This window comes from Arvicanthis niloticus, chromosome 22 (assembly GCF_011762505.2).
Source record: "Arvicanthis niloticus isolate mArvNil1 chromosome 22, mArvNil1.pat.X, whole genome shotgun sequence".
Classification (NCBI taxonomy): Eukaryota; Metazoa; Chordata; class Mammalia; order Rodentia; family Muridae; genus Arvicanthis; species Arvicanthis niloticus.
This window is the reverse complement of record NC_133429.1, coordinates 29,260,954-29,273,643: the sequence shown is the minus strand read 5'-3', so window position 1 is coordinate 29,273,643 and position 12,690 is coordinate 29,260,954. Positions and strand designations below refer to the sequence as shown.

The following is a 12,690-nucleotide window of genomic DNA, read 5'->3' as shown; positions in this document are numbered from 1 at the left end:
ATTCCAGCAGATCAACCCTAAATATGTCCACATACCTCAGCAGGTTATAGTTATAAAATGCATGCATTTGCAAATGTTGATATTAATTTAAGTGCTATGAATTTGAGAAGTGCAAGTGATACAGGAGGAGTTGAAGGGAGGAAAGGAATAGGGGGAAATGTTGTAAATGTAGTATTCATACCTGAAATTCTCCATAAAATTAAAATTTACTCTTTCAAATTCTCCTTATCATCATTACTCTATATATACTTCTTGCATGTTTGGTAAAGAAGGTGACTTGTCTTAACAAAATATATTTTGGGTCTGTTGTTATAATGCAATAATGGACTTGGCAGGTGTTTTTTGTATATACACATATTCATATGTAGCAATAATAATTAAAAAAAAGTCATGGATTTGAGAGGGAGTAGGGGATAGGGAGGAGGTGGATCAGAGAGAAGCAATGGTGGACATGTTATAAATATAGTATGCATATATGACATTTAAAAGCTAAATAAAAATAGGTTATGGATTACAGGAGCAGTTGCAGTGTGTCTTGAATAAGACTTCACTGGTACTTTTAAAATTCTGTGTTCATTTTTAAAGAGGTGTTTTGCACATAGTAATTTTTAACAAATAATCTTGATTTTAGAGAAAAATACAAACGTCAGTACTCAAGAGTCCAAGGAAATTGAATATCCATTTGTCTGGCAACATAATATAATGGTTATAACATTATATATGTCACTATCTACATCTACTTTCAATTTTGAACCAATCGAGGTGCTAGCCCTGTAATATGGAACATTAAATCCTTCAGAGCCTAAATCTTAAAATTCCTGAAATTGGTATAAAAATTGCACATATATAATGGCAGATAAATAAATATATGGAAATTCTAGTACACATTACACATCAGTTAATTTTAAAATGTATCATTTTCTATGCACAAAACTAACATAAATTACTGCCAGCATTCAGGCTCCTCTTCTAGTAGAAATTCTATTTAGAATAGCATTCTGGTTTTAGCTAACATGAATAATGCTGAAAGAAGAGCAATCACCTTTGGCTCATCTCTTCTCACACCCATGCGGCCTCTCCTTGGTCTTCGTATTACTTTTGTGGTTCTGTAATCAGACTGGCTGTCTACAAGGGACCCAACTGAATACCGCAACTCAGCGGAGGTGTCTATATGAGTTCTGAAAAACAGAAAAAATAAGATTGAGTCTGATAAATTACATTTACAACTATGTGCTTCTAAATTATCAATTCGGCAGTCTCTCAAGCAAATAAACTTTGAGAAAGAACAGTGTTATTCTTGTTAAGTTCTGGGATGTTTGAATCAGGTGATACAGCAGATTTTCATTCTTAAATATAAGGTGCATTTTTTTTCTATTTTAGACTACACTTATAACCTTGTTGTTTCTTATTATTTTGAATGCTTTACAAGGAAACATGCTAACATTAATAATCAAAGTCAACTGATTTAAATTCTAGAATTCTTTAATTGTTTCATCATTTGTATGCATCTGAATATTTTTTCTATATATTTTTAAAATATTTTAGGTTGTACTTACTTACTGAAAATTGTATCATCTTGTGAGTTCAGAACTTTTAAATTATATTGATATAGAGAAAATATTAACATTTTCTAACATGGAGTGTTCTGTTGTCCAATTTAGAGAAACAGTAATGTGATCATTTTACAGTGAATAAACTCATTTTAGTAAATAGCTAGGATTTTAGCTTTGAGTAAATCATTGTTCAAGATGGCAACAAATCTTGGTAATCACACTTGATGCTGCAATCTGCTTAGAGATAAAATAGGTGGAAAATTACTATTGGAAAATATCACCATCCTCATTTTCAATAAACATGGTAATAAACTATACTGGAATCAAAACATGGAGTCAGGCACATTGTCTATATGTAGATTTACAGCAAGTTCGATTTATTCCTGTAATCATGATGATGATAACAAAAGCAACCTCATGCTGTCCTATAAAATGAAATCACTGATTCATCATCAGTAGGTGTTTTCTGTTCAACTTGGGGCTGCTGCTGATTGATGATACCACCTCCCTTAACTCACTCAGAGATTAGAGATAAGCACTTATTATATGTTTGTCAAGTTTATAAAACATAGGTGAGCTCTGGCAGTTAGACACAGTGGGGGATGATGATATAACTTAAGGAAGACTTTGTTTTACCAGATGCTTAATGAGATCAAATGAAATGAGAACTCATTGTGCAAACAGATGACACCGTATTTTTATAGCAGCTAACATAAACTGACAGTCAACTTGTGTATAGTGAATGAGTCATATATAAAAGTAAGCTAGCCAAGCCATACTCAGAAATGGCATAACTTTTTATCTTAATCTCTTGGACTGACCACTACATTTTATAAACATAAAGACTAAAAATTTTACTTGTCATTATTTACTCAGAAAGATGTGTCTTCCACACAGTGAAGACTTCACCAGTTCTGCTGAGCCAGTGAGTAAAAGAAAAACAATTAGTTCACAGACTACCTACATCAAAAGAATGTAAGTGTGTATCATCAATGGCTGCTCTTTGGGCATCACCGTGGATTATCTGACATTACAAATTGCCATTCTGAAAATGGCTTCATTGCTTTGTTTTTCCTAACCCTGAAGTGTATATTATTTTAAAAATTATGGAACAAATCAAAAGTCACACAAAAGTATCGTGTTTACAACACACCCGTGTCCCTTTGCAGTCTCTATAATTTGGGATTTCCTAGTTTGCAGATTCACTTTAGCTACTTCCTCCTTTCCATCCTCCTCTACCCAGCTTAACTGAGCAGCTTTCAGTTCCCTCAATAGCTTACACCTTAGTTCGTTTCTGACCCTTCGAACATGTTATTGTTTCTGTTGAAACTGTCTCTTAGCATGTTTTTATGTCTAGCACTCTTTGGGCTTCAGTTTAAGTGTCCTTTGGTCACATGCTATTCTGGTTTTCTTCGTAGTTCATCTTTGCCAGAGTCTCTAAGGTAGCACTTCCCTGTCCTCTTTCCAGGAGCATCTGTCTTAATCACAGCTGGAGCTCTAGTGCATACCTGTCTGGCAAATAAAACATGGTTAATAGACCTTTAGAGAAAACATCTGAGTAAACACCAAACTAGAAGGGACATCTTCATGTAAAAATTACTGCTTACCTCTCTACACTTTGTCACAATTGTTACCTTGTCTCCTAACAAAAGAAGACAGAGATTATATCTCTACTAATTCTAATTAGATTTTCAAATCATTTTTACACATAAATTATAGGAGAATTAACAAGTTTAAGTAAATTTAAATTTTTTTAATTCATCCAGCAATTATTTTCATGGATCATAAATGTAACTGTATTAACAATTTTTATAAATGCTTACTTATTATATGATGATATGACTGTTAAATAAAACCCTTTTCTATATTCATTTAGAAAGCTTGTGTGGTAACCTGGACTTTATATATATATATATAAAAATCTATGGTAAGAATTAGAACATAAAAAATTATTTCTCATACCAAACAGCAAACATATCTATCCAAAGTATAGAAATGTGGATATATACATACATATATATATATATATATATATATATATATATATATACTTGTCTCCACAACTTTCTTCCTTGAGATACTGATTATTGTGGGCCCGACAATCTTTTCTTTAGGGAAATGCCAAGATATCAGGCTGTCAGGAAACCTCACCATATTAATGGAGCTTTCTATATTTCCACAACACAATTTCGGAGACATAATACAAAAAATGTGGACATAGCATGTGAACATGTTAGAATACATTTGATGTGATTAGACAATGACTGCTCTATGCATTGACTCGTATGATATTTCAAGATTATTCTCTGTCTTCATTTTAAATATCATCATTATATCTCTCACACTTTGTGAGCACATATAAGATTTAGTCATAAATCTTATATGACTAAGTAAGGGTATCTCTGTGACCACAGAACTGTATTTCTCGAAATTTAAAAGCACTCAACTATTGAATATTATGTTATTTTATAGTTCTTCTGAAAAGAGTAAAAATATTTAGTGAAATTTTTAATATTCATTTTATTGAATATATATGAATGTCTTGTCTGCATATATTCATGTTTCCTGTGTAGTTCTCTTCTACCAATGAATGTCAAAAGAGGCAGTCTGATCCCCTAGATCTCAGTGACAGATGGTTTTAAGCAACCACATGGTTTTCTGGGAAATAGTTTTTATCTATGCAGGAGAAATAAATGTTCTTACACTACTGAGCTATCTCTCAGGCATACTCTACAGAAAAGTTTTAGTTTTGATTTTATCTAGTCATTTGAAACATGGAATTTAGGTAACCATTTATTTTATCCAGAACATACTATATATCAAATAGATAGTGTGGTTCCCCTACACAGTATATTAGCAAAGCAGGCATACATTTTTCCTCTTGTGGAGATAATATTCTTAGTACAATAAATGTTGACTTCTAGAAAGTAATAGTTTTTAAAGTTTCATGTGTTATCCCTCTGTGATTCTTTGAAAAATATATGGCTTAATTAATTTCATTGCCTCTTAACAAACATAAGGAAAAATCTAAATTTCACATATATTATTGTCAAATATATCTATATGTCATCCTAATATTTATCTACCTACTAAGTGATCATCTCATGTCTTCTTGCCCTAATTACGGTAGGATAGAATAGATAAGCCTGGATGAACTCCACTGAATGCTTCCTTTTTTCATGAGTAATTTTAGTTGCCATATTAATTTTCAATTTATTAAAATAGGGTTGTATTTGTTCATTTTAAGGACCTATCTTATTTACGTGTTGAAAGCATTAAGAAAAAAAATAGGTCAAACAATGGAATCAGATTGAAGGCTCAGACAAGAATCCATGCAGCTATGGATAACTGATTTTTGATAATGAGGATAAAAATACACATTGGCCAAAAGAGCACATTCAAATACAAAAGATCTTGGTAAAACCTGATGGATCCAGGAGGAGCATCCAAAGAGATCCATATTTATTCACGTGCCAAAACCTCAACCACTAAAGGATCAAAGATCTCAACATAAAACCAGAAAAACTAAACATGTTATATGAGAAAGTGAGGAATAGCCTTAAACTTGGCACAGAAATATTTTTTTTTCTGAACTGAAGGACACCATTAGCACAGGTGCTAAGCACAGGCGCAACTATTAATAAATTAGACTTCATGAAACAGAAGCATAGAAAAGAACACTTCATCCAGAACATTCAGAAAAAGAAGTAGACTAAAAAATGTGAAAATATATTTTACCCACCAACTACATACGTATCAAATAGAGGGCTAATATCCCAAATACAAAAGGAACTAAAATTAAAAATAACTAGATGTCAAGAAAATAAATAACCCAATTAAAAATGTGGCATACATATACATGAACAGAGAATTCTCAAAGGAGAAACTCAGTTGGCTAAGAAATACTTAAATGTTCAACATCTTTACCCATTACGATAATGCAAATCAAATTCCCTTTGAGATTACATCTTAAACCCTTCAGTATAGCTAAGAGCAATTTTAAAAAGTAACAGCGTATGCAGGCAAAGGTGGGAATTAATAGGAACAATCCTACAATGTTGGTGAGACTAAAACCTTGCACAACCGCTATGGAAATAAGTGCCATATTTTCTAAGAAAACTGGATATTAATCTACCTCAAGAACCAGCAATACCATTACTGAGTTAATACCAAAAGAATGCTTCATTTCGTTCTACCCAGAGATACTTGTTCAAACTTGTATTATTGCTGTTCTATCATAATAGTCAGAAATTGAAAACAACCTATAACTCCTTAATATATGAATGGGCAAAGGAAATGGGACATATTTATACGATGGAACATTACCAAGCAGTTAGAAGAATTAAATGAAGAAACTCACTGATAAATGGATGGAACTAGAAAACAAATCATACTTAATCAGGTAACCAAGACACAGAAAGTAAAATATGGAGTGTATTAATGTGGATAATAGCTTTTAAGGCAATGATAACCAAGATAAAATCCATAGATCCACAGAAGATGAGTATATAGTAAGAGACTATACATCTCCATTGGAAAGGGAAACACAATATACAGTTATGGATGGATGGGAAGGGGGAACTTGATCAAGTGAGGAGAGAAGATGACGATGCGATGATGACAATGGAAGGAGTGTAGTGAGAGACAGCCACAATTAAGAGCTACTTGAGGGGTAGTATGGAAACCTAGTACAATAGAAGCTTACATGTATGCACACATACACACAAATGCAGACATTCATACACACAGAGAGACACACACACGCACATATCTATAAATGTGTGTGTGCATATGCGTGTGCACGCATACGTGAGTGCGTGTGTGTGTGTGTGTGTGTGTGTGTGTGTGTGTGTGTATGTGTATGAAGGTGATATAAAAGAAAGAGCCCCAGCTGGACATCTTAGTGTCACTACATGAAGTTTTAAGTATTGATTTGGATTACATCTCATTGAGTGGTTAGCCAAAGTGTTACTTGGGGAATCCACAAACTACTCATGCTGCTGCCAGTCCTATAGATAGGTTTCTTTCTATAAACTTAAGATCAGTCTACATAGCTGAAGACTATATCTCTACAACTCATTAAAATGGAGAAGTTAAAAAATGGAGAAGTTAAAAACAGGTGCTAGCATCTTTGGAATAGGAATGTACTCTGGCCACTACCAAAAAAAAAAAAATATGTAGCTACCAACACAGTTACAAATGCTTTGATCTACAATGAGAACCTGCCTACAAGATATGCTAGGAGAATGGTAGAGCAAAGCTTGTGGGAATAACCAAGCAATATCTGATTGCTTGATTCCATAAGATGAAAAGAATACCTGATGCTGCCTGACTAACCAAGAACAAGAGACTGGCTAGTCCACTGGCCTAAGGTAAAACCAAACAGTACTCTTCTACCAAAATAAATAGCAAGAAAATGACTCCAGTGACATTTTTTGTAGTTATAGACCAGTTCCTTTCTCAGCCATCACTAGAGAAGCTTCATGCTACAGCAGAGGGGAATAAACAGAGAAACCCATAGCCAAAAAATATTCAGAAAATGAGAAACCTTGGAATACTCAGCTCTAAATGGGATACATCCCTCCTTTCATGGCTCAGGGAACCCAATAGAAGAGGGGGCAGAAAGAGTGTAAGAAACAGAAGACTGAGTATGATAGGAAAACAAAACCCTCTAAAATCAACGGGACCATTACATCTATGAACTCAGAGAGACGACTGAGGTAGAATGCACTGGTCCTTAGGGTATATGTTGAGGCTTCCTGTTAGATAGATAGATAGATAGATAGATAGATAGATAGATAGATAGATAGATAGATAGATGGATGGATGGATAGATAGATAGATAGATAGATAGATAGATAGATAGAGATATAAGATAGATATAGATAGGATATATATATATATCTTGTGCCATTTGTCTGCTTCTTATATTTCTGATGTGTTAGTTTTTGTTTTATCTTAATATATTATAATATTATCTTAATATATTATAATTTTTATCTCTAAGAAGCCTTTGTACTTTGCAATTAGAGTGAGAAAGGGAGTGAATCCAGAGGAAGAGAAGGTGAGGAGGAGCTAGGAAGCATAAAGGGAAGGGTATCATACTATAATCAGTATATATTATATGAGAAAAATATATTTTTAATATAAGTTAAATGATTATTAATAAAAACAAAAAGGAAAATGCTAATATATTCTCTTGGAATACAGTGCAATTTTTCTATGTACTCTCATTTTTCCTTTAAGAATTTTTATGCACTTATAACTATACTTCAACACAGAGTACAAAAGATTTTCAGTTATATTTTGATAGGTTAACTTCAAAAGGATTTCTAAATTAGGGAATTATCTTTGAATTCAGAAACTATAGAGTATTAGATTAAATTACTACAATTTCTACTGAGTAATACGGGACCCTCATTTTATGTGAGAAAACATTAAAATATAAGAAAATTTACATTAATGCTTGCTGAACCAGAATAAACATAACTTAATGTTACCTTGATATAGTGGGTTCAATTAGAGAGCCAGTTCTCATTTTCATTTGGTCAAGTTCAGACCTCAGCTTCTCAATTTCTTCTGCTAATCTTTCCTAAAAATAAGACAGTAGTTACTCAGATGATGGACACAACCCATGTATTAGCATTCCATTATGGCAAATAAATGGGTACTCAAAAGAGAACATATTTTAATTTTATTAAAGGACAATGGTTATAATCAGAAAATATACTTATGTTTATCTTTCATAATGAATATGTCAATAACAGAAATAAATTCCCTATTATTTCTTAACCCTAAACATTTGCAAATGTGTGAGATTATTAAAATCATGAATGGTTATAGATATGTCATTTCAAATGCAAAGCACAAATCACAGCTTAGATTTAAATTAAACAATACACCTGTGTGAACTAATGGAATATGATGGCTATTCTTTGGGTTGTGAAGTTGATTACATGTGGAATTAACTTAAAACCCAAGTGCTGATTTCACCTGTGAGGAAGTTTGTTTCATTATCATTATCATTATCATTATCATTATCATTATCATTATCATTATTATTATTATTATTAATTTATTTGAAGTGGGAAGACCCACTTTTAATCCAGAATTTTTGTAGTGGGAAGATACATCTTTCATCTGGGCCACCTCTCCTCATGGCAACCTACATGAAAGACATGGGAGAGGGATGCTTGCTTGCTCTTTGTAAGCCAATTTTTCACTTCCATAAGAGCCTACTTTTTCAGGATTCCAGAGTGCATCAGCTGAGACTCCAAGCCTTGTGACTGAACAACTACGGGATTTTGGATTTTCCATTGAAAGACAGCCATTGTTGGACTAGTTTGACCACAGACTCTAAGCCATTCTAATAATAAAAATCCTCTCATTTTTATCAGTTCTGTTCCTCTGAAAATCCCTAATCAATAAAGTGAAGAATTTCACTTATTTCATTAGGATGAAAGGGCACATCAGTAAAAAAGGGAAAGACAGAGACCTGGGATAAGGGAGGCACCCAAGAATCAGTGGGGGTGACCTTACATGTGACTCATAGCACTGGGGATATGGAACATGAAGAAGCAACCTCTTGTGGCTAGGCAGAAATTCCAGTTGAGCAACTTGAACACCAAACCAAGCAGAAAACTTTCAACCTAAAATTTATTTTGTCTACAAGAAATTCAGGGGCAGGGGATGGTACAGAGGATGAGAGAATGTCCAACCAATAATCAGCCCAACTTAAGACCCATTCCATGGGCCAGCACCAATCCCCAATACTATTAATGGTACTCTTTTAAACTTATAGACAGGAGTCTAGCATGGCTGTCCTCTGAGAAGCTCAACACAGCAGCTGACACAAACAGATGCAGACATCCACATGCAGACATTGAATGGAGCTTGGGGACTCTTATGGAAGAGTTGGGGGAAGGACTGAGGGCCCTCTAAGAGATAGGAACTTGACAGGCAGACTAACAGAGTCAATTAACCTGGTACCCTTGGGGCTCTCAGACACTGAATTACCAACCAATGAACATATGTAGGCTAGACCTAGGCCTCCCTGCATATATGTAGCAGATGTGCAGCTTGGTCTCCATATGGGTCCCAAACAATTGGAGCAGGGCTTATCCCAAAAGCTGTTGCCTGTATGCGGGGATATATTATTCTAGCTGGGCTGCCTTGTCTGGCCTCAGTGGGAGAGAATTTGCCTAGCCTCACAGAGATTTGATGTACTGGGGTAGGGTAAAAGAGAGGGTGGGGCACCAATTCAGAGGAGAAGGGGAGGAGGAATGAGTGAAAAGATTTTGGGAAGAGCACTCTGGGATAGGGTGGGCGCAGTGAGCTGGTTGTAAAGTGAATAAGTAAGTAAATAAATAATAAATAAAAGAAAAATGACTGGAAGAAGCAAAACTTCATTATAAAAAGGAAGCCAATAGTCTTAAAATTTAACATTTCTTGAGATGTGAATAAGTGGATAAGTAAAGTATATTTATGATTGGAAGACCCATAATGAAAGAAAGGCTGTCAATAAACTAATTACACACTTTTAAAATTTTTATTTTATTTCTCATCACAATAAGACTGTATTTACTGAGAATTTCCCCCATAGGCTAATATTTGAGTGTTGGTGGAATTCTTTGGGAAAGGATAGGAGATGTGGCTTATTTGAAAGAAGTATGTCTTTGGGTGTTGTCTTTGTATTATCAAAAGCCCACAATATTCCAGTCAGTTTTCTTTCCTCTTCTTGTGTATGAATTAGATTTAAAAATCTCAGGTACTCCTCCAACACCATGCTTGTGCTAGAGGCCATGTAGCCTGCCATGATGATAATAGACCCAACCTCTAGAATTGGAAGCCATAACAATCTCTGTCTTCAGTGAGTTCCTTGGGCTTGATGTTTCTTCAAAGCAACAGAGAACTAGCTAACATAGTGACAATGTAGCATTTGTGACATTTCTCTTATATCTTATTTATATTATCAGGACCACAATACTATTTACTCCATGTTTCTTGGACATTTTTGTAAATTATTTATTATATCGTTGGCACACATTCTTCTGAAAGCATATCACTTTGAAACGTATGGATAGTCAAATAATTTGCTTAAATAATTTCTTGCTTAATAAATGATAATTAATATGTTTTTATTAATAATAAATAAAATAATAATTTTAGTATTTTCAAAAATACTCATTGAACTTCTCTTCTGTGTACCTAGTGTACAATAAATGCAATGCCTTTCCTTAATGTGCATTAGTAGAAATGGCAACCAATAAATAAAACTCACTAGTAAATAATATTGTTGGGAAGAACATAGAACAGTTGTGCAAGAATGATGCGTAACGTGATGTTGGATGGAAGGTCTGAATAAAACGTAATAACCTATCAGGAAAAAAACATTGCAGATGGAAGTATATTTGGTGAGACAGGGCAGGTCCTCAAGTTGTTCTCTTAGAGATAGCAAGAAAAAAACATAGCTAGGGTATGGATTTGGTAAAATTACCACTGAATGAGGGGAAACCATAGTTCTGAAAGACACTAAAGCATTTGAAAAGTCTATGGTTCTGTACTAGGAGTAGAAAAGAGAGCAAATGGGGAAAATCTGGGCAGAGAAGCATTATACACAATGACTGCAATAGCTCTGAATAAATGCTTGCTTAAAATTGGAAGGCAGGGAAGAAATAAAATGTGGAGTTATTCAAAATCGTATTAGCAGTGTCATAGGATAGACATGAATATTCACTGGAGAAAGTGGATAATTTTTTTTATATTTTTTATTTATGGAACAAACAGAATTTTCCTATTAGGTTCTACAAAAAAAATTATATAAACATGAGAGTTAGTTATTGCCAACTCTTCTACTGGCATATCACTCTGAAACAGAGAAAGTCAAATAAATAAATACTTTAAACGATTTCTTGTTTGGTTACCCAATTCTGTTACTAATGTACATTAGTAAACATTATTCATGCTTATGTATTGGGAGGGCTATATGTGATTTACTCAGAATGTTAATGCTGGTAATCCTGGTTAGGATAAGTAGCAGTGGTGTTTGGTATATCTGAGTATGTGCTAGGTAGGTAACACTGTGGAAAAATCAACCTGTTAAATCAGACATATTTTTTTTAAAGTATCCAGATGAAAATATGAGTTGGCCCTGAAACACAACAGCTTCTTCCTGGAAAAAATATGTAGTAGTGGTTGAAATTAGGAAGTATTTAATTAATAGTGGTGTTGAAATTCATGAGATCAAATAAGCCTGCCAGGGACTGAACAAAAATTGCTTCAGAAAGAAGTGTAAATACCTTAGATTTCAAAGATAGAAGTCATAAAATAAAAAGACAGGAAATGGGTTTGTGACCCCATGGAGAGAGCAATAATACCAACCAACCAGAGCTCCCAGGGTCTAAACCACCAGCCTGGGAGCACATAGGGAGAAATCCATTGCTCCAGCTGTGTATGTAGGGGAGGATGACATTGTTGGGCATAGGTGGGAGAGGAAATCCTTGGTCCTGTGAAGGCTGGATGCCCCAATGTGAGGGAATTAGAGGGTGATGTGGAGGGAATGGGTGGGTGAGTAGGGATATATCCTCATAGAAGCAGGGGGAAGGGGTAGGGGATAGGGGTATCTGGGTCTGGGAGAAAAGGGGAAAGGGGATAACATCTGAAATGTAAATAAAATATACAATAAAAATTAATCTAAAGAAAAAACAGGGAAGACATGCAGAACATATTGTTTAGGGTGATTTGTAATCATAGTAATTTTAGTGGACATTTAAATAATTATAGATATTCTAAAATCAGTGAATATGATTAGCCATATGATATAATCGCCCAAAAATGAAGTTTGGCCCAGGAATACCCTTTTTGGAGATTGACATTAGCAAGGACATATTGCTTAAGATGACTTGTTATATTGGTTGTTGCTTGGGTAGATAGCTGAAGCTGTAGGATTGTGTAGGTGCTGGGGAGTAGGTTTTGAGGATCTTGCCAGAAGCACACAGAACTTTAAATAACTTAACACTGCATAACAGGATCAAGGCCAAAATTCACAATATGGCCAGAACTAGATCACTAAACATGTGGTACTTCCAGCAAAATTCTGATGATTCATCTAGTCACCCATGCTTGCTTCCTCAATGCT

At 34.3% G+C, this 12,690-nt stretch overlaps 1 protein-coding gene across 29 annotated transcripts in view; it reads right to left on the bottom strand.

The window, feature by feature from the left end:
- Ppfia2 (PPFI scaffold protein A2) overlaps positions 1-12,690 on the bottom strand; it is a 436,080-nt gene that overhangs the window by 75,799 nt on the left and 347,591 nt on the right. For all 29 annotated transcript variants that reach the window (XM_076920120.1, XM_076920126.1, XM_076920131.1 and 26 more), the window contains 2 exons: positions 8,054-8,145; positions 1,043-1,178 (listed from right to left, as the gene is read on the bottom strand). In XM_076920120.1, coding sequence (XP_076776235.1) covers positions 1,043-1,178; positions 8,054-8,145 — 228 coding nt within the window. The remainder of the gene's footprint in view (positions 1-1,042; positions 1,179-8,053; positions 8,146-12,690) is intronic.